The sequence below is a fragment of the Peromyscus californicus genome, unplaced genomic scaffold (genome assembly GCF_007827085.1).
Source record: "Peromyscus californicus insignis strain IS unplaced genomic scaffold, ASM782708v3 Scaffold_20__1_contigs__length_68692818, whole genome shotgun sequence".
NCBI classification, from domain to species: domain Eukaryota; kingdom Metazoa; phylum Chordata; class Mammalia; order Rodentia; family Cricetidae; genus Peromyscus; species Peromyscus californicus.
Window position 1 is genome coordinate 55590895 of NW_026294503.1, and position 26517 is coordinate 55617411.

Sequence of the window (26517 nt, forward strand, 5' to 3'; positions counted from 1 at the left end):
CAATATATCCCCAAATATGTAAGAATTGGGCATGACTTCTGAAGTAGTGAATTATTTTTCATGACTAATTGAGTTCAAGTGGATTATTGAGCAGCACAAACCTAAGGGAAGACATGCTGATATTTTCACCTCACGCAGTGGACTGGACACCTGCCTGCCAGAAAAGCAAACAAGAAATAGAAGGAAGGTCACCACTTAAAGTGAATAAGTTATGGAGGAAAAGTAAAAGAAATATAACGTCAGACATGGGCAGTCACACATTGGAATAAAATTTGTGGTCACTGAAGCCCAAGCATCATCATTCACAACACAGACCAGTGAATTGCTCTGTTTTATGCTTGATCTAAAGTGATCATTATCAGTGAACAAGTGTGAAAAAATAGAGACAATCATATTTTCTGGTTTGACATGGAACCCATCAAAGGATGAAAGCAAATTATATGATTTGTTGTCTAAAACACATTAGATTATCCAGATAGACGTGACTGGATGTTTACTACTATCCACCTTGCAAGTAATGGAATGAGAAATTAAAGTTTCAAACAGTTGACAGGAGAAAAGAAAGAGAAAATGGACAGAGACGATAAAGAACAAACCTTTGAACTTCAGCTACAGTTGCTTTTGTAAAGTTATATGTTGGTGCTAATTTTTAATCACTTTATGAATTCTAAATAACTTGGCTACTGTGTTTTATAATAAGCCTCTTTTTTGTACTTTTAGGAAATTTTACCTGGTTTTGTAGGTTCCTGAGTACTTTTTAAAATTTTATGCACAGTGTATGAACATTCCTGCTGCTCCTTCTCAGCAGAAGTTGGTACCATCATTGTTTTTAAATTCTAGTGAACCAGTGTTTTTATATTCTATACTATATTCTAATATATTCTATATTCTGGTATCTCATTGTGTTCCTTTTTAATTTTCACTTTAATGGATATTATAAATACTTTCATATATATTAAAAAAAAAACCCAACAGCAAATGGGTTTAAAGCCACCCAGCATGCCCTGAGGCAGAGGGCAGGCAGGCGGGAGCTGCAGTGTCTGAGTGCTGATTTCTTGAGGGATCCCCTGCTGGCTTCTCGTGATTGTGAGAACTATCAGTCAGAAACAGAAAATGGTACTGATGAAAATAATCCATCCTTCAACTTCTGCACATCTGGGGGGTAACAATGCCGGTTCTTTTTAAGGAAAGAACAAAATCCACCGACTCCCTGGGAACCTGCCTGCCTTTTCTCCCACCCTACGGGGTTCGTTTTACGAGACAGCATGAAGCTCCAGTGTCGGAGTCTAGTTTCTACCTTTTATTTAGTTTCTGTCTTTGGGGAAAACACAAGCGTGCTGATTATTTGTCAGAGACTGAGTTTCTACCTGTGTCACTTCTATGCCTCAGAAAGCAGGGCATTGTTTTGTTTTGTTTCTCAATCCTTTCTTTTGAGAAATGTGGTGGGTTTGTTGTCTAGAACTATCAATAAGCAGTCAGCACAACACAAACACACAGATATGTTGTATGAGACACATACAACCCAGAGAAGATAGAAGTCAGTTAACCCTTCAAAAAAGTATACATCTATAAGATCAGATACTTTCTAAGAAGAAAAAAACAAAACAAAACAAAATAGTAATTGATAAGGCATTTCTGCAGTTTGGGGTTGGAATTTGAGGTAAGGCAGCCAGAAACGGTGCATCAGTTTAAAGTACTAAAAAAGCATTTGGCTGTGGGTCTCTGCATCTGCTTCGGTCAATCACTGGATGGTCATCTGAGATGGCAGTTAGGGTAGTCATCCATCTGAGTACAGGGGAAAGCTAAGTCAGGCACCCTCTCCACCATTGTAGGAGTTTTAGCTGGGGACATCCTTGGGGGTTCCTGGGGGATTTCCCAAGCACTTGGCCAAGCTCCTGGAGTTCAATTGAAGAGAGGGAGGAGGGACTATAGGAGCAAAGGGAGTCAAGACTTTGATGGGAAAAACCACAGAAACAGCTGGCCCAAGCTTCTAGCGGGAGCTTACAGACTCTGGACTGACAGCTGGGGAGCCTGCGAGGGACCGAACTAGGCCCTCTGAATGTGGGTGACAGTTGCATGGCTTGATCTGTTTGTGAGGCCCCTGGCAATGGGACCAGGACTTATCCTGGGTATATGGACTAGCTTTTTAGAGCCCATTCCCTATGGTGGGATGCTTTACTCAGCCTTGATGCAGTGGGGAGAGGCTTAGTCCTGCCCCGGCTTGGAGGCCTTACCCTCTATGAGGAGTGAATGGGGGGTGGGGATGGGGGTGGAGGTAAGGGGGAACTGAAGAAGGGGAGGGAGGGGGAATGGTGGTTGGTATGTAAAATGAAAAAAAATGTTAAAGAAAAAAATTACAGGAATGAAGCACGTGGATTTCTATAGGAAGATTGCTGTGGGTAGAGAGAGGTCAGTAAGTTTGAAAGCTCTGAGGTAGCGTAGGGCAGGCCAGAGTAGAATCTATTGTGACTACAATCAGAGGAGAGTAAGAAAGAAAAATTGAGTAAGAAGAAGTGATTGAGTAAGGCTCACGAAGGCCCATGTGACCACTAGGAGGAACTCAGCTTTACTACAAAGTGGAAACCCATCAGGAGGGTTAACAGGCAAGTGAAATGATGGTGCCGTTTTTAATTTCATTATTTAAGTTAGCATACGAAGTGAATGCTTTTCTTATATCATTTTCACACTTACTCGATTCTTTGTTTTCATCTTATCTTTATTTTTTTCTTCCTTCTCCTTCTCCAATAAGATCTCTGCTTCACTTCTGTTAGATTATTAAAGAAGCAGCTGTAGATAGAAGACAGAAAGAAAGAGGTTTGGTCTAACCTTAAGCTGGACCGTGTTTATCCACAAGGGAGCATCTTGTCACCCACATGTGAGGATGGCCAAAATGCCAACAGAGGAAGGTTGGATGAGGCCCCTTATAGGGCCAGAAATGACTTCCATAGTCTGCAAGGGAAGCTGGGAAGTATAGTCTTTCAGCAAGAAACTATTACCTTCTCATGGCCTGGGTTTTACTTTCATGTCCTTCACACATAAAAATGATGATGTGTAAATCATAGCTCTCACCTCAAAAGGGATACAAAATAGTTTAGTGTGTAACCAAATATGAGTGACCATGGCCCTCACAAGGACAGATTTAAATGACCCCAAGTGCTACATTGCAATGCAGTAATGGTTTCATAAAATTTTTATAAAAATAGAAAAATAAATTCACAAAACATACTGTTCATCTACTCTGGTGGAAACATCATGCAGATGGGCTTCAGCAGTATGGGAAAACCTCTGCTGTAAGAGTCAGATGTTATCCTGATAACATTCTCAGCTTTGGGGTTAGTGGAAACCAGGGAATCTGTTTATACATTCTAAAAGGGCTTGCCTAACATGATGTCATACACAGAGGTGGGAAATAAACGGCTATTTACACGGTTAAAGATGCCTTACGATATTTGTGCCTAGCTATGTAGCATTTCAAAATCTACATACTCACTGAAGCTCTATTCAGTCAGCTTTCACAGAATGTTTAATGTCAGTCTGATTTCCTTCTGGGAACTTTAGTATATATATGCAGACATATAGATAGACGGGCACACACACACACACACACACACACACACACACACACATTAAAATTTAGGATTAGAATCTATATACATTGTGTTTATCTTCCTGAGGCTGGCTTGATGGTGTCCACTTTCTTCCACTTATTTTCTGGCAAATGTCATATTTTATTTTTCTTTACAGCTGAATGAAATTTCACTGTGCATATGTTGATGGACATCCAGGGTTATTCTGTTTCTTAGCTATTAAACAGTACAGCAATAAATATGACATGCAGGTGTCTCTGTAGTAGTGTCAGCAAGGAACAAAGGATGCTTTTTGCAGGTTTTGTAGAGATAAAACATGTTTAAAACAGAGGCAAGGGGAAACTCAAAGACAATGAGATCAGAATTCGAGAAAAACAGTAGGGCAGATAAGCTGGAGATCCTGGAAGCTAACAGGAGGAGGGAGATGGATAAGAGGAAGAAAAAAGGGCTTACATTCAATATCAGAGGACAAGAAAGTAGGCAGCTAAGCAGTAGAAGTCTGTGAGTAGCTGCATGGGGGCAACTTCAGAGAGAGAGAAAGAATGCTGAGTGTTATGTAAACAGGCTTAGAATTTTGGCAAATATCAATAAAAGAAAGAAAGGGGGCAAAGAAACTATAATTCCCATGGGCAGGCTAAGTAGCAAGGGTCTGTAAGCAACTGTGTTAAGGGAGGTCTTCTGGGCTGTGTACAAATAGCACAGTTCTCATTGAAGAGACAGCTGTTCCTCACATCTTCCTAACATGTCTGTGATGATATTTTGTTTGTGCTCTAACAAATAAAGCTTGTCTGGAGATCAGAGTGCGGAGCTAAGCCACTAGTTAGCCATAGAGGCCAGGTAGTGGTGATACACATCTTTGATCCTAGTACTTGGGAGTCACACACCTTTAATCCCAGCACTTGGGAGAAGGAAACAAGAAGTGATAAGTTGGTGGAGACAGGAGCTTGGCCTTTTTCGGGCTGAGGAATTGGCAAGGTAAGAGGTAGCTGTGGATTGCTCCTTTTTCTCTCTGATCATTCAGCATTTACCCCGATATCTGGCTCCAGGTTTTTATTATTAAGTTCAGTTAGGATTCACACTACACATGACTTCAGATATTTCATGCTTCTTGGCATTTCTAGAATAATTTTATTCTCCAGGTGATTGACAGGTCCATTATTTAGTGCTGGTCTGTGACCCCTTAGGATTCTATCCCATAGATGATGAGGAATGATGCTTGTGAACTCAAAAGAAAGATATTGCAACCATTTATTAGAAGGTAATATAACCTCCCACTAGACCAGAAGTGGGAGGGGTTCCAAGAAAAGATACTGTCTTCTTGGCAAGGATTATCTGTTTTAAAATGTGTCTTAGTCAATGTTCTATTGCTGTGAAGCAACACCATGACCATGACAACCTTTATAAAGAAAAGCATTTCATTGGGGCTGGTTTACAGTTCAGAGGTTTAGTTGATGGTCATCATGGTGGGAAGCATGGCAGCATGCAGGCAGACATGGTGCTGGAGAGGTGGCTAAGAGTTCTACAACTGGATCAGCAGGCAGCAGGAAGATAGAGAGCCACCGAGCCTGGCTTGAACATTTTCAACCCCAAAGCTCACCCCCAGTGACACACTTCCTCCAATGAGGCCACACCTACTCCAACAAGTCCATACCTCCTAATCCCTGCCCAGTAGCACCATTCCCTAATGACCAAGCATTCAAAAAATGAGCCTATGGAGACCACTCTTATTTAAACTACCACAAAATGGTTACAGAAGTGAGAGTAGGGTAAGAGGCAATGGGTGATTTGTCTTCTCCCAGGACAAAAGATGGCTGATTTCTTCCCAGTGTTAGGGCTCTGTCAGAAAAGTATATAGTTATATAGTTACTTAAAGGTCATCAAGCAGAGAGAAACCCCTTTCATCACATGGTCAGAAGACTCAAAAGGTAATAAACCACAAATCAGGACAACCAGGAAAAGGAATCCTATGGTTGTGACCTAGTTTGGCCAGGTGTTCCCAGACAGTAGAGCAGGAAAGTCAAGAAAGAAGAAAGGTGACATGGGACAGGAAAATAAATATCAGCCCTAATAGTGTGTCATTCTAATGGCACTCAAGTGCCATCAGTAGTTAGTTTCTTCTCTTGAAGAGACACACTAGGTTTTCTTGTTGTTCACAAGGAGGATGCTTTTCTAGAGTCGTGAGTCCTTGGAGAGCACAAGACAAAGAGGCTACCAGAAATTATCCCAAAAGGTTATGTGGTTTAGTTTTCAATTTCTTTAGATTTAAGAAGTCATTGGTGAGAAAAGGCTCTCTACAGCATCTCACAGGGCCCAAGACCAGAGGCCTCAGGGGGATTTCTAATTTGGACAAGGGACAAATGGAATAAAGAAGTCCCAGGGAAACTAGACTCTTGAATCAGCTTCCAGGGATGTTCCCTAAAGAACTCATAATTAGTTCACTCTACCTCTCAAAGAACTGAGAACTCCAGGTACAACGGAGATTAAATTGTATTCTCAGGGCAGGTAGCACCTCTTTTGTTGCTGAGTCTACAAAGGTCAAGTCCATTAGCAATATGAATACTCCATCACAGTCCAAATCTTGGGGTGATTCCATTCACTCAGAGGCCTTTTCTATCTTGTATGGAAAGACCTCCAATCAATCGGTGAAGGGCTCCACCCATAGTGAGAGTAATTGGCTGTCCTTCTTTGGTGACACATGGGTGAAATCGACTGGTCATTCTTCCCCAGAGTAGGAGCCGGTCTTTTGTGTTTCCAGGTGAGCAAGCAAGGAAATCATTCCTCATTTTCCCTCACTGTCTGGTCCCCAAATTGTCTTTTTGTAAGCTATTGAGTTCTAGCTTTGACCTAATGAAATGCTTTATAGAGGGTGTGAAAACTCTTTTCACCGATCTGTGGCAAATAAGAGTGATTTTCCAGAATCCTCTTAAACCTCCTGATAGTTAGATGATAATCTATTCTGTGCTTCTATTATTTCCTCACACGAGCACTGGGGTCACCCCCAGTAGAGGAACCATGGTCATAACTTGATTAGCTGCTTCTTTGATGGCACTGTCATCCTTTCTGTGTACTTCAGACACCTCATATGTTCCTTTTCGATGTCCTCTACAATGAACAACCGCTACTTTCCCGGGTTGAAGGATGGGTGAAAATAGCTATTCTGTTTCTTGGTGACATGGAATAGGGGAGTTGGCAGCAGGAAGAAGGTGTGGGCATGGAGAACTGAAAAGACATATTTAGAAGAAGCATGTATGGTGACCCTGTTGCTCTCCTCTGAATCCTGGGGCTCCGGTTAGGGCTATCAGTTCAGTCAACTGAGTTCTGGTCCCTGGAGGAAGGACTTTGCTTTCAGGGAGTGAGGAAGGATCACTATAGCATACGTGACCTGATGGACACCCAAGCTAAGTAAAAGAGCTCTCACCTATCAATGGAAGCTGATCAGGGTTTTGCTGAGGGAGTTTAAGAATTCCCTCTTGACCTAAATTTGTAGAATTATTTGTTCATAGTCATGTTTGGGTCTTTTGTTATCTTCATCTTCCTCCGGGAGGAAGAAGGTGTGGTTGAGGGAGAACCAGATTTTTCTTTCAACAGCTGGACCTACTAAGAGTAACTCCCGGTACTTTAGAAGTCTTTGTCAGTTAAGTAGATACCTATTTTTAATTCTACGATTCCGGCCATATTATGTGGGGGCCAAATCATTTCAGGCTTACTTTAGTCACTTTGGGAATTTATAATGTGGCTGTGGCTATAGCTCTGAGCATGCTGGCCACCCATTCACTACAAGGTCTAGTTCTCAGACTATGGTAGCCTATGTGTTGTCATGTGGGCCCCTGGGCATTCTCAAAGCCATATTTTTTTCTTCCTTTTATTTAAGAAATTTTTTTATTCACTTTACATGCCAACCACAGATCCCATCTCATCCCTCCTCCCCCAGCCTCCCCACCCAACCCCCCTATCCCCTTCTCCAAAAAGGTAAGGGCTCCCATGGGGAGTCAGCAAAGCCTGGTACATTCAGTTGAGGCAGGACCAAGCCCCTCCCCACTTCATCAAGACTGAGCAAGGCATCCCACCATAGGTAATGGGCTCCAGAAAAAAAGCCAGATCATGTACCAGGGATAGATCCTGGTCCCCCTGGCAGGGGTTCCTCAAAAAAGACCAAGCTACATAACTGTCTCCCATATGCAGAGGAGCTAGTCCAGTCCAATGCAGGTTCCACAGCTGTCAATCTAAAGTTCATGAGTTCATACGAGTTTGGTTCAGTTGTCTCTGTATATTTCCCCATCATGATCTTGACCCCCCTTGTCAAAGCCATATTTTTTTCATTCAGTTGTGGACAGACTTAGTCTTTACAAGTTGGAAGACTTAAGTTGGGTCTGTTCTGTGAGGAGTAATTGTTTAAGGTCTTAGAAGACCCGGATTCTCTGGCCTCCAGGTCAGAGTTTGTGTTTTTACCCCATAGGTATCTTTTAGGGACTGATATGGGGTGCAGGAAATTTCCACATATCCTGGAATGCAGAGTTTTTAGAATCCTGCTATTCCTAAAAATTCTCTAAGTTGTTTAAGCATTTTTATAGAAAGAAAAAAAAAAGAATAAGGTACACCCAGGTCTCATTTGAGCTCCCTCTTTCTCTCGGACATGGTAAATCCTAAATGTTTGCCTGATGGTTGGCCCAACTATCTGAGCCTTGTTCTTAGATACATCACAGCTCTTACCAGCTAAAAGACTGAGGCATGCCTTACATAGTTCCTTCCTGAGAATTGTGTATAGGGGCACAAAGGAGAAAGTTGTCCAAATAGTTTAGGACATAGGCTTGGGAGTTCGAAGTGACACAATCAAAATCCCACAGAATTCGTGGCAGAGCATTGGTAAAGGACAGGGGACAGGGAGCTACAGTCCTGATCTCAACTGCTCTGACACCATATCCCCCGACTTCTTCCAGTTTTACTAAGGGCCATCCCAACCAGATTCCCACAGCAGAAATGTAAGTCCATTCTACTTGCAGCCAAGTCTCTCCTGACAAGCTAAGGTAAAGTTAATGACAAGAACTCATTAACTCTGAGTTCCTCATAAGTTTTTCTCTGGAAAGCTTACCTCTGTGGTTTCATTGGACAGGTACCTCCTGTCAAAGCAAAATCTTTCTACCTCTGGAGGCAGCTGAACAGAAACATCAAGAATTATGAATTGCCAAGTCAACCCACTGCTCAAATTAGCCAAGCACAAGAGCTGAATTCCAAGTGAGCACTCTGCCACAAAGTTGCTATTTAACCATCCTCTCTTCTGTGGGAACTTGGTTCCAAGTATGCCCTAATGTCTGTGAGCAGTCATGATACATGAATGTTCCCCAGGCACACCCACTGAAGTCCAAAAACAGGACAATGAATTTTCTAATTTCAGTCACCATCATTACAGGGGACATCATTGCCCTCTACTGGGATCGCTGAAAAGTGTTCCTGAGAATGTTTAATATTCAAATCTCCATGCAGCTTATCAAGAAATAATAATAATAAAAAAAAACAGCTTCCTAGAATCCACAAACTAAAAAACTCAGGGTGTCCCAATGATCATGCTATTTCCCGACATGGTTTTTTTCCCTCCCTAATCTCTCATTCCAGAGAGCAAATTGCTTCAGGTCCCTGACAACTTTGCCTCAAGCAGCTCCAGGACAATGACACACAAAGACAGAAAAGTCCTTGGTTAAAGAGCATCGGCAAACCCATTACACAAGGCAAAAGTTAGCTTGTGTAAGCGAAAGCCATTGCACAGTTGAATTTTATGGAGAGCTTTAATTTATGTGTCTAAAATTTGTGTGACTAAAAAATCTAAAATTGGGGCAAAGTTGGCAAATGTGTAAAATGCGTTTTTAATTCCTCCTTGTTTTCGTTTGTTGTTTTATTTTTGTCACTGCCCAGGTCTTTCTCTTGTTGAAAGAGTCGAGTTCCCCTGCCCCCGCCCCCAATTCCACCTGTCAGCAGAAAGCACAAGAAAGCAGCTGGAGAAGGCTGCCACAGAGCAGTCAACACTGGTGACTTATTTTCTGAGCCCATGGATAACAACCCTCGGTGCTCAACAGAATCGTCTGGAAAGTTGTAGTTTTATCATTAGTGTTACATGCTCTTGTGGTTTAATGCAGATGCTTACTAAGTCAGGATTTCAGAGAACAGGAATTCAAATTGTTTTTATGTAGATGTAACCAACCTTCTTATTAAATAAGAAACACAGAACCAATGCAAAGAAGAAAACCAAGAGGTCAGAGCTAAGAGCTAAAACCTTACCCTTCCTCCTGCGGTGGTCCTACCTCTCCGAACCAGAGCTACCCCTGTGTTAAAGTCTTTATATAGAGTTCCTGTCCTGCCTTCTCATTGGTTGTAAACCCAACCACATGACCGCCTCCTCACGGCCTGTCTGTATAGGCCTCCAGGTTTTCCATGATTGGTATTAAGATTAAAGGCATGTGTATCCAATAATGGCTGTATCCCTGAACACACAGAGACTTACCCAGCTCTGCCTACCAAGTGCTGGAATTACAAGCGTACGCCACCACTGTCCTGCTTTCCTATGGCTTGCTAATAGCTCTGACCCCCGAGCAACTTTATTTATTAACATACAAATAACATTTTAATACAAATAAAATATCACCATATTTTTATGAATGAGTAAAATGTCTAAGTACACTGTACATTTTTGGAGAACATTTTCTTACATAACTGACCACGAAAATTCTCTTTCTCTCAATTGCCACTGCTTTTTTATTTTTAAGATTAAAGTTATGCAGTTATCTCAGGTTATAAAAGGTGGTTTTTACATGAAATATCTAAGGTAAGTGCGTGCATAGATGAAATGTGATCACTCTGCTTCCTGGCTCCCAGCCACTCAGCTTCATGAGTTCCTGCTGAAATGACTGAGGTAACACCATCCTGTTCTGACTCCATTATGTGTTTGCATAGACAGTTCTCAGCCCTCTACCTGCTTCTCCCAATGGTCACATCTGCCTTCACAACACATTTGAGGTTTCCATGCTCTTGACTATGTATTATTCAAAATAATTGGCAGTTTATGTCTAAAATAACTACTATACTCTTCGAGGAATACATGTTTCAAGGTCACTCTGATCCTCATCTAACTTTAATGGAAATTATGGTCTTTGTGATTTTTGCCTTTAAAAACTCTATATCTCTGAACTTGGGCCCCAACAGACTTTTCAGAGGCACAAGACTGCTCTTGGTCTGGTCATCAATGAAAAGGACGTAAAACTCAATTGGCTTAGTCATCATGATTGTCAATAACTGTCCTGTGTGGATTATTACACTCACTGCTGCCACGCCTTTCTCATCATGGTGGCATGCCTCTGGGGTGTAATCCAAAATATCTCCTTTTCTTCTCTAAGTTACTTTTTGTAATTAAGTTCTATCAAAGCAACAGAAAAATAACTAATCCAACCACAGAAGACCAGAAGCCAAAGGATGTTGGCCTGGAGTAGTAGTGGAGATGGAGAAAGGATAAGACAGTACAAGATCACACACAGCACTAATCAGTGGTCTTCAACCTGTGAGTTTCGACTCCTTTAGGAGTCTACGGACCGTTTCACAGGGATTGCCTAATACCATTGGAAAACACAGATTTTTACATTATCATTCATAACAATAGCAAAATTAGTTATAAAGTAGCAATGAAAGTAATTTTATGGTTGGGGGTCACCACCGCATGAGGAACTGTTTGAAAAGGTCTCAATGTTAGGAAGGTTGAGAGTCACTGCATTAGGTTATGGTGTCAAGGATGGCTTCCAGACTTTTCCCTCTTCCTCCCTCCTCTCAGGACACTACCACCATCAAATTAATCCGTGGCAGAGCCACAGGATCCTCTACCACCCATGTACCCCCACATCCAAAAGACCCCTTAGAATCCTTTCTCTCTCCAATCATGAACTTTCTCTCCATTTGCAAGCTTGGCACCTACTTTATGCCCAGGAAACACTCCAGCTGGACCATTCCAACAGCCTCTAATGAGTTTGGCTACATAAAAGATCAATTCCCTTCCCTCCGTTAGCAACAGAATAATGTGCCACATAGCAGAAGCTTTCTCGGCTTCCTCAGGGGATGCGAAGTCCAAGCCACCACCCAGTCCACAACTCATTACACTTTTTGGAATTCCCATTCTCCTTCTCTTTCCTCTGCACTTTTATTTCTCATGGCTGCCTCTCTATACTAGAATTCAAGCATCACCCCCCAGAGAGGGAGAAAACAATCTTTACCCTTCCATTTATCTGAAATAAAGTTAAGTGAAACTAACTATTCCACAAATCCCTGCAAACTGCCTCTCAGTAAATTGTTCCTTTAAGCCTCCATCAACTGATGACATTGAGGTAATTACAGTGCCTTAAAGGACTAGAGTGGAAACCCCAGGTTCAGCACACTTAAGCAAGTGTGCTGTCTCCCACAGTGGGCGATCACATGCAGGTGTGGTGTCACGATCTTCTCAAGCTGCTATCACAGTCACTACTTGAAAGCCGCATTCCTCTCACTAGCCTCCAGGGACAGTGGGAGCTGCAGACAGGTGCAGCTAACTTCTCACAGTCATAGCGTGGTTAATACTCAGATAGAGTAGAAATGAGGCCCAACCAACAACCATCGTGAGGAAAAGCCTGCATTTCAGCGGGTTTAAACTGCTCTGCCGACTGGATCTCAGCGCTGTGCAGAACAGAATCCCCCCAGAGCTGTGATTCTGAAGGCAAAGGCTCTTCCCAGCAGCACCTGTATTGTCTGGGAAGTACAGTAGCTAGATAAACAGATTCTTGGAAATAAGTCTGGAAGGAAGCCAGGAAATCTGAGCTTTAACAGGCCCTCCAGGTGACTGATTAATGCAGTTGAAATGAGAAGCACTGGTTTCAGCTAATTCTTACCAGTCCCAAGCTTTCCCAGTGCCACCTGGGCTGTGAAGAGTAGAATGGATTCCTGAAATGGAGATTGTGAATCATGTGGTACATGCTTGTGTCTCAGGGGCTGCCTCTCCTTTCTCTGAATGGGACTGGACTTTGATTTTTGTATTGTAATAAGAAACTCTCAAGAACAATAAATGACAAGGCAGTTTGCACATGTCTGTAAGTCCCCAACAAACACAAATGAAAATTTCAAAATTTTATCTAGATTGTTTTTTTTTTACCTGAAGGTGGGAATCTAGTTTTTGCTCACACAGAAATGGGCACAGCAGGCCATTTCTCACCTTTCCTCTATAGGGATGCTTAGACCATGTTCAGTAATTAGTGTTCCTGCCTCAAAAGATATTTTCCTTAAGTCAGAGATGTTGGTTTCCTGGGGAAATCTATGTATAACTTTGCTTGATTTAGTATAAAAACAAATAAGCTCAAATGATTCAATGACACAGCCCTATAATTCCTGTACCTGGAAGGCAGAGGCAGGAGAATCATGTTTTTGAGGCAACCTGATCCGAATAGTGGGGCCCTGTCTCAAAACAAACAGCAAATCCCCACCAACTAAAACCGAAACAAAATCCTCAACCTCAACCTTTCCCTGATTTATTTGAGGAAATATCACAATCAAATACAACAAATAAGCAAAGAACTTCACAAAAAATTTTAAAGTAAGAGATTAAGGTATAATTGCCCTCAGACCACCAGTCACCAGGGCAAGGTACAGTCATCTGGATTTAAAAGCATCTCCATCCTGGAAGACTCAGACACCTGGTGACCTTTCTCTGCAGGGTGGTTCTTTTATAGGAAGGTGAACTAGATGAGGCCACTTTACCTCAAGAAAATGTCTAAAGTAAAAGTTACTGTCATGGAATATTCCTTTACACTGTGCGAAGATATGTCACTGTGACTGGTTCAGTAAAAAGCTAAATGGCCAATAGCTAGGCAGGAGGTATAGCAGGGACTTCTGGACAAAGAGAGCTCTGGGAAGAAGAAAGTTGGAGTCTGCAGCCAGATGGAGAGAAAGCAAGGATGGGCAGAACAGAGTAAAGGGAACCAAGCCACATAAAAGAATGTAGATTAAAAGAAATGGGTTAATTTAAGTAATAAGAGCTACTGGGTCAAGCCTGAGCTATAAGCTGTTTTTATAATTAATAATAAGTCTATGTAATTTTTTTAATGAGCTGACAGCCCAAAGAAAAATCTGTCTACAAGTCACAGGAGAAAATCATCTCAAGTTGTTATATCTCTGTTGCTGGTGCTACTTCCAGGGACTGGAAACTCAGTTTCCAGGAATCTTCATTACTTGTCTTAGATGCAAGAACATCAACCTGCTTGGCCAGTTAAATCAGAAAAAGAACTTACTGATTGTTATTAGGCAAAGTGAAGTGTTCCTAAGTCTCCAGACAATGGGATTTGGTCACTGTCTAGCCAGTGTGAATGTCCAAAAGTATACCTCATAGTCATAGCTTTTGTCCACTAGATAGATACCCACAGACTGCACACAGACAGCAACAACTCTGTTTTGTTTAACACCTCCATGGGAAATGGTCTTAGCACTCACTACCCCCATCAAATAGATTCATGTAGTGCCAACACTTTTATCACTAAATTACAATGCAAAGTCTGTTTTCTGTATCTGTATGGAGTCATTTCTAAGACACATTCCAATCCAGGCACAAGAGGAGGGGCCATTTGTAGTTGGCAAAGAATTAGAAGTGCTGGCTGGAGAGATGGCTCAGTGGTTAAAATCACTAGCTGTTCTTCCAGAGGTCCTGAGTTCAGTTCTGAACAACCACATGGTGGCTCACAACCATCTGTAATGGGATCTGGTGCCCTCTTCTGTATTGCAGGCATACATGCAAATGGAGTACTTGTACATAGATATAGATAGATAGATAGATAGATAGATAGATAGATAGATAGATAGATAGATAGATAAAGATAGATAGATAGATAAAGATTTTAAAAAAGAATTAGAAGTACAATTCATAAGGAGAAATATCATCAGTAGAAAGTTGCTCAATAGTGCCAAGTAGTCCACATGGATGGCAAGAGTCTTAGGATCCTGTACACACAACTTTCTTGCCTTCTTTTGTTTCCTCCAATCAGGTATAGCAGTGGGGAGCAAGCACAGCAGTTACTATCAATTCATCCCTGTGGCCCCACTACCTGAGTGTGCATGGCAGCAGCAGAGACGGCCACTGCCAATGATTTGGACCCTGAAGACAGCATGAGGAAATCTCAATTAAACAAAGTTCAAATCAGAATTTTTTTATAGTCACATAATAAAGGGTTATTGTTCCTAGACAAACTATTGAAAGTATTGTTAGAAGACGTGGGGCCTAAAGTTTGAATTTTTAATTAAAAACACAGGAAGTCAAAATTTTTCAAGATACTGATCATTTTAAAGGGAGAAACTCAGCATTTTGGGCTGTCCTTGCTAGCTAGAGCCTACTTTAACCTCCAGTTCCAAAGACCAAAGACTAGCGAAGCACCATTGTGCGAGATGCAGAAAGCAACCCCCTTGAGCACCTTTTACTTTCATGGCTGAAAACTTGCCATTGTACTCTTACTTAAGAACAAGCCACATTCGCTGTAACGTCTGGAGTAAGTGGTGTCTTCCAGTGTTGTACAGTGGTGGACAGTCCTGAAGATGGACCCTCTGCAAAATCTAGTTGTACTATGCACAAAACACTTTCTAGAGGGTTTTACACATACATTAACAACACAGGCTCATGCCATTTATATAGGGCTACTATGGAAAAGGATCTTAAAGTTCAGACTCAAAGAGGTCAAATGTTCTTCTCTCAACTCTTAGCAGGAAATGGAAAACTATAGCGGTAGGCCAAATTGGGTACCTCTCTCATCCACTTTAAATCTAAAATCAGTCACTGAACTCATAACTTTGCCGACGAAAGGATGTCTCTGTTACATTTCCATAGTCACACACAGCTTTGCTCAAATCCTTGCTCCCTAATTGCCCCCTCCCTCCCTCTTCTCACTCTTTTCCTCCCACTCTCTATTATTCCTTCTTCTGCTTCCAAATAGACTTTGATAAACGTCCCTGCTGTTGTATGAAAGAAAACATCTAATACTTGTCTGCATGATGACCTCCATTCACATCTATTGCCCAGCAATGATGTGATTTCATTCTCCTTCATGTGTATATGCTGTTTATTGCTCCATCTGTTGAAAGGCACGAATCCTGTCTTAGCAACTGAGATGATTGCTGCAATTTCCTTCAGGTATATATCCAGGAGTGGTATCGCTGGATTATATGGTTGTTTTACATTTCTGCTTTGGGTTTTATTGTGGTGGATTATTGGGTTTTGTGGGGAAAAGGTTTTTTGATTTTCGTTGGTGTTTTTGTTGCTGATCCTTGCACATGCCAGTTCATTCTACCACCGAGCTATCTCTCCAGCCCTTAGCTTTGGAAAGGTCTGGCTGGTGACTGAAGCTAGCTTTGGACCAATTTCACTCAGGCTGGGCTGAGACTCTTGAAGCCCTACCTCTGCCTCCCAGTGTTGGGATTACAGGCCTGGACCACCACACCCAGCTAATTTTAGTTTTTGAGGAGTTTTCATACTATTTCCCGTAGTGGCTGGACAAATTTAACTTCTACCAGCACTTTTTTTGGGGTAAGTTTTACAATAGCCTTCTCATGGGTGTGAGATGGCATCTCACTAGAGTTTTGATTTGTATTCTGTTGATGATTTGCTGTGGGATGGTCTGTATGTCAAATGTGTTGCTGATTGGTCAATGAATAAATCACTGATTGGCAGTGGCCAGACAGGAAGTATAGGCGGGACTAACAGAGAGGAAAATTGAGAAAACAGGAAGCTGGGAGAGAGAGACACTGCCAGCCGCCATGATGAGAAACAGCATGTGAAGGTGCCGGTAAGCCACAAGCCATGTGGCAAGGTATAGATTAAAGGAAATGGATTAATTTAAGCTGTAAGAACAGTTAGCAAGAAGCCTGCCACGGCCATACAGTTTGTAACCAATACAAGTCTCTGTGTTTATTTGTTTGGGTCTGAGTGGCTGTGGGACTGGCAGGTGAGAGAGATTTGTCCTGACTGTGGGCCAGGCAGGAAAACTCTACCTACAATGATTAACGTGTTTTTGTGTGGTTCTCAGGTAAGAACCATCTTCACATTTTTAAGAAGCTGTAAAAACAAGAACAGTAGAGGCTGGAACTAGGACTCAGTGATTAAGAGCACTGGATGCTATTTCAGAGGACCAGGAAGATACATTCCTTAATTAAAAAAAAAAGTTTTTCCTATAAACACCATACACGTGCACAAAGGAGGATAGAACAATAGATGTATAGCTCAACCTAAAACAAACAGGTAATATCTGGGACCTAATAAAAAATATAGCACAGAGCTTGGACCCTGGAAGCCTCTCCTGCAGCTTCCTTCTGTCTGCTCTGCCGTCTTGTGGAGATGCTGGGAGGCCTGGTTGCCGCCTTCACATTTATCACAATGATTTTTTTGTATTATTATCTATGTTCAAATCCCTCAGATTACATCAATTGATTTAATATTTTTAACTAGTGCTTCCATGGTCCATCAACCTGAGGGTACAGCTGGGGCTTTTCAAAGCTGTTTCATGCCTCCAGAGCAAAGGAACAGTTAGATAACAGTCTTTGCTCACACCACACGCAGACAAGAAAGTTTTGCCAACACTGGAATTTTCTCACAATTAGAAAAAGATTAATAGAATAAAAACAATTCATAGCATCATGTTTATTTAGGCACTAGCTAACCTTTCATTTACAAACAAATATTTTCAGGGCAAAAAAAAAAAATAACACAAGACGATAATTTCAAAAGTTATACCATTGCACAAAATTAAACTTGCAGAATTTACAAATTAATATTCTGAGCAGACAGATAAATTATACATCCTTTAACAAAACCCAATCAAACAGCATTTAGAAATTCATACAGTCATAATGCAAGATAGTCTCTCTTTACAATCTACCTATTTACATTGTTTCCCACCACAAATGATAAAAGTCTACCAATGTGTGCAAACACAGTATATTTAAAATATATTCAGCAGCATATAAAAATCAGAGGAAAGAGAAAGGAGCTATTACTATTAAATAAAAAGAAATTAAAAGATAATAATAGAAACAATTCCATAGGAAAATAGATCAAAATATCTTTCTGTTAGGAAATCAACAGCTCGCTGTCACGGAATCCATGCCCAGCACTAAAAAACGCAACAGTTCTGCGGCTTTTCAGTCCTGAGCACAGAATGGAGAACAACTGAAAGCTTTGGTCAATACAGGTAAACATGAGCATTTTAGCACAAACTGTTATCTTTCTTAGCAGACTAAGGCCAATTATGAGAAATCGATAACAGTTTCCGAATTTTATTATCCCATTACATTGAAAGAGCTTGAAATTTGGAACCCCTTACAGACTGACAAAACTCCTGAAGAGCAGACTACAGCCTGGTTAACAGTCCCAATGTATGTTTAACTGTGTAAGTTATATGAACACATCTGAGTGAGTTACCAGGGAGGAGTGTTTTACTCTGGGTATGCTTCTGACTGTTGCAAGAGCAGACATCTTAGAACTCAAATAATTTGAAAGTCTCTTTTATAGCTAGGCACAAAAATCCAGCCACAGTAAAAGTACGATTCAAGCAATACATCAATTGTAAGAAGCATATGTGTTGGTAGATATTAATATTACACATATAAGACAGTACAGTTTTATTAGAATACACTTTATCTAGCACATGGGTTCAGATATATTTCCAGTTGATTCCATTAATAATAAGTGCAGGACAACATCTTCAATAAAGAACACAGAGCATCATCACAGTGTCAGTTTATGCTTATCTCCACTCTTGTTTAATTACTGGAGATATCTTCCCCCAGATCTCCTGTGTCAGAGATTTGACCATCTTGCAAATTTTGGGCCTTCCAGATTCTCACAGTCCGATCACTACAAAACAATAAATTAAAAATGGACATATGAACAAGGGCAGAAATGTCCAAAAAATAGCTCTCAGAATGACTTAGGGAAACAATTTTCGTCAAAGGTCTTTAAATCAGACAAGTAAAACATGTACAATGTTGCATAAGAAAAACAAACACAAATTCATAGACTATTTCCTGCCTGGAACTTTTCTAGATCACACAGCACAGAAAGGAAAAAATTGCATATAGAACCATATAGAGGGACCAAGTTGAACAGATACAAAGCAAGATCTGAAGTCTGCAGAGTTGGGAATTTGCCCAACCCAGAACAAAGGAGCCTGGTCTATTCAGGGAAGGATTTTGTAAATCTCCATAGGAGTCAAGTCTTGTGTTTCATCGGGACAATTGAGCACTGGTTGGACTGGGGCTCCAGAATCTGCTTAGATTAATAAGAGACCAGTGGCACTGGGTGAAATTATTTTTGGCTTCATTAAGACAGTCAGTGCTAACTTGGCTGAAGCTGAAATATCACCTGTGATTAATAATCTGCTATTTTATATCATTTACTTATTGATTTATTTATATTATAATTTTTAAATATTATTTTAAATAAATATTTTCAAATTTGAATGTATTTTACTTAAAATATAAAATAAACATATTTTGGTTGTTTATATTATATATTATTATAAGTTACAAGATTAATTAAAATTATAAGAGCTCCATTGAGGTGCAATCTTGTGAGACTCATTGAAACAATGGAAAAGTATTCCCACGGGGTCAACACAGAAAAGAAGCGGTCCAAAGGGGCCAAGACTGCACTTCAAGCCTGTAGCTGAACAGTGGCAGGCCACTGGTGCAGATGCACCCTCAGTTGCAGTGGAGAACCCAGGGTATTGAAGATGACAGGGCCGTAAGACTTGTGCCAAGGAGAGTGGCAGATTTGGAATGGGGCTTGCCTGAGCCCACGAGACCAGCTTGTGTGCAATGGATGGCAGAGCTGGAGAAGAGAGCCTTCTCAAGAACTTTAGAACCAGAGGACCACACAATGAGCAAGTCCAAGATATCAGACATTGAGCTACAGAGCTGGATTTCAGTTTTGTTTTAATCTCATTTATTTCTATGTCCAGGTTTTCCCCTTTTGGAATAAGAAAGTATAACATTTGTTTTTTATTTTATAGGAGTCCACAATTAAGAGACTAGATTTTTAAAGACTTTGGAACTTATAAAAGTTGGATTGTGTTCTATATTATGATATTAGCATCCTATATTGGAGACAAAGAATTGAAAAATTATGAGATTATGGCTTAAAATGGTGTATGTCAGCCGGGCGGTGGTGGCGCACGCCTTTAATCCCAGCACTCGGGAGGCAGAGCCAGGCGGATCTCTGTGAGTTCGAGGCCAGCCTGGGCTACCAAGTGAGTTCCAGGAGAGGCGCAAAGCTACACAGAGAAACCCTGTCTCAAAAAACCAAAAAAAAAAAAAAATGGTGTATGTCAAGTGGACAAGGGGAGAGTGTTCTAGTTAGCTTTCCTTGTCTACTTGACACAGCCTAGAGTAATGTGAGAAGAGAGCCTCAACTGAAGAACTGCCTAGACCATACTAACTTGTGTGCCTGTCTGTGGGGGAATTGTCTCAATTATTAATTGATGTAGGAGGGTCCAGCCTACCATCAACAGCGCCATTCCCAGGGCTGTATAAGAAAGCTAGCTAAGCAAGCATGAGCCAGCGAACAAGCCAGTAAGCAGCATTCCTCCAGAGTTTCTGCTTCAATCTCCGGCTTGACTTTCCTTGATGATGGACAGGAAGCTGTAACAGCCTGCTCTAAGTTGCTGTTGGTCAATGTTATCACAGCAACAGAAGGAAGCCCAAAACTCCTTTAGAAAAATGCTTTAGGGATAGCAGGCACTATAAAATGTTTGCTAGGTAAACTATAAATAGTGCTAAGTTTAAAATAGACCTCTGTGGCTAGGGTTGTAGCTCAGTAATAGAGTAATTGCCAAGTAAGTGCAAGACCCAAGTTTCCATCACACACACAAAAGAGTATTTAACGTTTTAGATTTTATTGACTATTTTCCTACGATGAAAAAAAATGTAGTAATTTTATTGGCATCTAATATTCCTTGAGTAAGAAGAAAAGTTTAATTCCCAAAAAAAATGAGATCATCTCATGAAAAGTAAGCATACTCACACATCAATGCCTGGGACCCAGTGGTATATAACACTTAGTCTTATCTTAAACACATTCTTTTCAGTGAGTTATTAAAGGTGTAACAAGTTTATGGGCAAATAAGGAGAAGTGGGGACTTTCCAGCAAATAGTGTGTCTTAGAGAAAGCATCACCGAAGCATCTATGATACCCAAGGTGGGCCATCACTCATCCAGAGAAGAGCCTGCATGGCCTGTGTAAGGTCCTAGTCATCTGAGCTGTAGCCATCACTCAGTCAGGGAAGAGCTTATCTGGCATTCATGGGGTCCTAGAGTCAACCATCAGCATAGAAACAATAAAGAAAAAGAATTCAGCAAAATAAAGCAAATACAGTTTGCTGTGTTTTCCATTCTGACTAGGAGGAGCTGGTGATGATTGCCGTAGACCTTGTATTACTGCAATGGTCCCATCCTTCTTCCTTGTTCAAGTGTCTTAAACGTCAACCCCATGAGGCCTCCCTCCATGGCTGCTCCGCTTCATTACCCCACCCCTGCTCTGCTGTCACCATTGCAGTGTCCCCCCTTCCTTATTTCCTGCTGCTTCCAGTTAGACTAGAAGGTAGAGTTTGTGTCTGCTTGGCATTCTGCTCTCTTCTTAAGAGCGGGCGCGCAGAAGATCCATTATGAGTAATCAAATAAACAAGAAATGAATTAGTCAATCCAACGATTCCAAGGAGGGAGGAAACAGATGTTACTAACACATTCTTATGTATTAAATGAGGAAGGAAGTGCAAAGATTGTTAAAAATAATTTGTTCTAAATATAAATAATAGCAAATTAGCTGCTTTTCTGAAAACAAAAAATTCAAAATTAGTCATTAATGAATTTTTTTTAAGTCACCAAGAAAAGATCTGACAGCAGACTCCCTCATATGCAGGATACTAAGACAGAAGTAACCTAACATTTTGAAGCTAGCCTAAACTCAAGGCTGAAAGTGTATACCCGAAATTATAATTTAGGAGCCAGGTGTGATGGCACACCACTACAATCCCATCTCTTGGGTAGCTAAGACAGAAGGATTCTAAGCCAGACTGGGCTAAACAGCAAGATCATATTAAAAATAAATCAATGAAAGTAAATCAGTCATTTTGAACCAGTTGCTAGGACGACTGTAATGAGAGAGGGATCCCCACTGTTCCATGTTTGGAAAACTTATGAACTACAGTATTTGTTAAGTCTGAATACAAGCATCCCACCCAGAACAAAACCACAGGAGGAAACTTACTCGGCTGCAGTGAAAATGTGGGTGGAATTAACACATATGGCATTGATGGGACTGTCGTGGCCTCTCATCTCTCCCACTGGCACAAAAGTATCCACGTTCCAGAGTTTCAGAATGCCTCCTCTGCAGCCGCTGAGCAAAACCGGGTGGCCTGGCACCAGGCCCAGGGCACAGACCCAGTCCTTGTGTGCATTTGGGACTTGCTGGGAGAGAAGAGAGAACGCAGCATTGAAGAGAAACCTCACAAAACCAGTGGCCACATCAAAATTGGTTACAGGTCTTTTAGTGGTCAACTCAAGAGTCAGGAATGCAGAACGTTCTCAAAGTTACAAAAGTCCATTTCTACAGTCAGTGATTTGAGCAATAAGTCTACAATTTGCTTCCCAATTTCCAACCCTGTTTTCAGTATTAAAGACATAGCATTAGCAATCTATAGCCTCTAAAAGACTCAGAAAACACACAAAAGTTTTCTCCTTTTTCCTTACCAAAAATACACATAATAAAACAAGTTGGAAAACTACAAACTGCATGTGTATGGATTAGAAGAACTACCTCATGAAATCAGTTTTACACTCTGCTAGAGAATATGGAGGCCTAAGGAAAATGGGAGTTTATCTATTTCATAATAAACACAAAAATCTATTAGATGATACCATATGATGAGATTTTATGTATAAGCATTTACATTCACAATATAAACAATTACAACCACGAGTCTATGTCTATGAGAGAGTCTGAGGTGTTTTCTACTACTGTTCATGCTACTTGGGCCCTTTGCCTCTAGTTGCAGACTGAAAGCAGGGAAGGGGTAGCAGCTATAATCCCTCCAAAATCATACATGCAGCAACAGACACAAAGAATTGCAAACGATTTTCTCTGTTAACTGCTTCCTTCCTGTCAGAGCTAGCAGTGAAAGACACCACTCATCTCACTGATACACTGCAGCCCCACTATCATTCTGTAGGAAATGGAAACACTGCCTACTGGACTGAAGAAAATGCTCCCAGGACTGAGAAGTCTCTTGACTCCAGATAATCTTCATGCAGCTCGGGGGCTTATGTACATTTAAAAATGGTGAACACCTGCCTCAAGGTGGTTGTATCTAATAAAGAGATCTACACAAAAATTCTACATCTTTCAGTTTTCCATCTTTTCTTACCTAGCATGTATTAGTTGAATGTTTACCTTTTTCCAATTTACAACTCTTGATGGAAGTAACTTTATTGGGGATAAAGTACATAAAATATATTTGATATTGAAAGTGTAAAATTTCATGTGAATCTACACAACCTCCATTCTCAAACTGTGAGTGTCAACCCCATTGGGGATCGAATGACCTTTCTCAGGGGTCACCTAAGACCATCATAAAACACAAATATTTACATTATAATTCATTACAGTACCAAAATTACAGTTATGAAGTAGCAACATAAATAATTTTATGGTGGGCGTCACTACAACAAGAGTTTTATACTAAAGGGTTGTAGGATTAGGAAGGTTGAAAACCACTAATATAGAAGACCACTGAGTTTTTTAGACTGAGTCTAGTTAAATTTGGTTTGTGATGTTTACATTTATTTGCAAGTTGTTTTTATAATAAAGACTATAACATTATTTTAAAATTTAAAAAAAATCTTTAAGAGAAACCCCTGATTAAACAATGAGAATCCATATAGACATCCCCCAAGTTATTGATTGGCCTGACTCCTGTGTGGTGTTGAACTAGCCACTTCACACAATGAGGAGTTTCTGAATTACCTGAAGAAGCCCTTTCTGAGCCAAGTCCCATTTCTTGATTCCATTGTCTCTGGACCCACTGAAGAGATTATCCCCTTGAATGGTCAGTGCTTCTATCCCGTCATAATGAGGAGGCTCAAAGTTGTGGGTGGGACTTACAGTTCCAAGAGCCCCTTCAGTCACATCAAACATCTACAAGAGAGAATCAGAAAGGCAGCAGTTATTCCATTCAACTTTTAAATATGTGCGTCCACGTGCTCATTCAGAGGGACACAAATGTGTGTATCAATGATTTCTTAACTGCACTGACTTTATAGGGATGACACCGAGGAATACTCTGAGCCCTAGTTCACACTGACTTTGTTTGCATGTCACATCTACAAACTTCAAGAAAAGCAACTGGAATTTTTTCCCATGTATGAATAAAGAAATGTGACAGTCAATACTAAAGATATTATGTATCAATGCATTTGAAATAGAACTAAGCAATATCATGTTGTTCAGTTAAAGTTAGGTAGGCTTTCAATTCCAGATTCCTTCTCTACCTTCCCATAGCTACCCTCCAAACCTTTTTACTTTTCTCAGTTGCTTGGCTAAAAAAGTCAATTTTGAATGATTTTGATTTTGAATAATATAAAAATGGGGATAAAGTTCAGTTGGTAGAGTTCTTGCCTAGTATGCATGAAACCCAGTGTCAATTTCTAGAACTGAATAAAATTGATATGATGACTAATCTTGGTTGCCAACTGGACACATCTGGGAAGAAGGAACATGAGCTGAAGGACAGCCTCCATCAGACTGGCCTGTAGGCATGTCTGTGGAGCATTTCCTTGATTTACAATTGATGTGGAAGAACCAAGTCTGAGTGGTACCATCCCTAGGTGGGTGAGCCTGGGCTGTATAAGAAAGCTAAACACGAGCATTGGAGAAAGTCCATAAACAGCATCCTCTGTGGCTCCTACTTCAGCCCTACCTCCAGGGTCCTGCTTGAGTTCCAGCCTTGTATCCCCTTGATGTTGAACTCTAACCTGTAGTCTAGATAAACACTTTCTTCCCCAAGTAGGTTTTGGTCAGTGTTTTACCATAGCAACAGAGAAGTCAACAAAGACACTGGTGTGTGATGCTACGTGTCTATAATCCCTACCCTTGGGAGCTAGAGGGAGGAAGATTACATGTTCAAGGTCATTTTTGAACACAGAGAGAGTTCAAGGCCAGCCTGAACTATACAAACCCTTTCTCAAAACAAATGAAAACAGTAACTGTAAATAAAGATTACAAAACCAGAAAAGCGAAGGGTAGAAAGGCGGGGTAGAAAACTGGCTACGAGAAAGTGACCTTGCAAAGTGTTGAGAATAAGTGACTGCTGAATGCTCTCAGCCCTAAGCAGTACATCGAGGTCATGCCTCCAATGCTCAAGTAACATCACTGAAGCGGCGGGCAGAAAGGAAGAGCCAGAGGATGGGGAGCATTATGAAACACTGTCTTCCATACATGACATGGCCAGTGCGCTCATGACTTCACAGCAGCCATGGGTACCTGCAAAAGACCTGCTGAAGAGTGGGGCCTGTCAACACTCCATCATGGATGGAGGAGGTACTCATGAGAACGCTCCCCTCCCCAAGAAGAAAATGACAGCTAATACTTTCAGGAGGATGGGGAGTGAGTTTCGAAAATGGCATAGCCATTGAAGATCATGACAAGTTACCCATGATCCAGTAAATAATCCCCACCTATTCTCATGCAAAACAAAAACAAAAGCAACTTAATTAACCTCAATGGTCACAAGGAGAAAAAAAAGAGAAGTGGCACAGGGCTTAGATTAGAGAACACTTTGAACCTATCACTCAAGAAAATGCAATTGCAACTCTCTAATACACACTTTGATGTAGTGGTCCTTTGAGCCAGTGATGATTAGATCTTGTCCATTGGAGATCTGGTCTACAGTAAGACACATAACAGGGCCCAGGTGTCCAGTTAGCTTTCCTGTAGATTGAAACCTTCAAAGAGAAATAAAATGACTGTTGAAAGCATTTCCTAGCATAATAGAAGACTCATATAACCTATATTTGTTCATAATATTGTTCATTAATTTTCTTTTAGATTTCAGTCCTGCCTCTTGAAACTCAGGGCAGAGTAAAGAGAAATGACCAAACCAACATCCTTTGATGGAAGCTGAGAAATGTTTAGATCTCATTCCCAAGCTTAATATAATGTATGAAGAAAGCAAAAAAGAGAGAGAGAGAGAGAAATTATGAAAGGATAATCTTAATCCCTCCGAGGAAACTTTAGTCTATTAAATACATGCATTCATGAAAGACATGACTAATCCTTTTAGACTCAATTTGTGTTTGAATAAAATATTGATCGGTGCTTATAACATCAATAAAGCTATTGAGGAAGTGGGGTTATTTTATTCTATACACACATACTGTACATAACACATGTACATACATCAATGCACATAGTACATACACACATATACCAATGCATCCACATCTATGTGTAGCTATGTATATTAGAAAATAGGTTGAGCCATTTCATTAGTCATTATAAAGACTGAACATGACTAGAACTGATATCTGACAGGTGTAAGAATAAACAATGCTACCAAGGCCTCATGGTGCATAGCTGTTATCCCAACCTTCACTTGAGTTCAAGGAGTTTGAGGCCACCCTAGGCTAAATAGCAAGACTTTTTTTTTTTAATGCATGTGGTCAGTTGTCAGAGGGTAACAATGAACTTACGTGACAGTCCTATCTCAAATCAAGCTACTGGAATACAACAATGCCTTTAACTTCTAGGAAGTTAATATTCCAGTTTCTTAAAAACTATTTCTCAGTCACTTTCTTAATATAAACCTATATTTAATCCTGCTATTAAAAAAGAACAGATTTGTATTAA

General features: G+C 40.7%; 1 protein-coding gene across 16 annotated transcripts in view; it reads right to left on the bottom strand.

The window, feature by feature from the left end:
* Positions 1-17244: 17244 nt before the first annotated feature.
* Positions 17245-26517, bottom strand: part of Kif21a (kinesin family member 21A) — a 126385-nt gene continuing 117112 nt past the window's right edge. For all 16 annotated transcript variants that reach the window (XM_052748689.1, XM_052748681.1, XM_052748680.1 and 13 more), the window contains 4 exons: positions 25496-25613; positions 23638-23808; positions 21883-22082; positions 17245-18474 (listed from right to left, as the gene is read on the bottom strand). In XM_052748689.1, the coding sequence (XP_052604649.1) occupies positions 18381-18474; positions 21883-22082; positions 23638-23808; positions 25496-25613 (583 nt within the window). In that variant the 3' untranslated portion in view covers positions 17245-18380. The remainder of the gene's footprint in view (positions 18475-21882; positions 22083-23637; positions 23809-25495; positions 25614-26517) is intronic.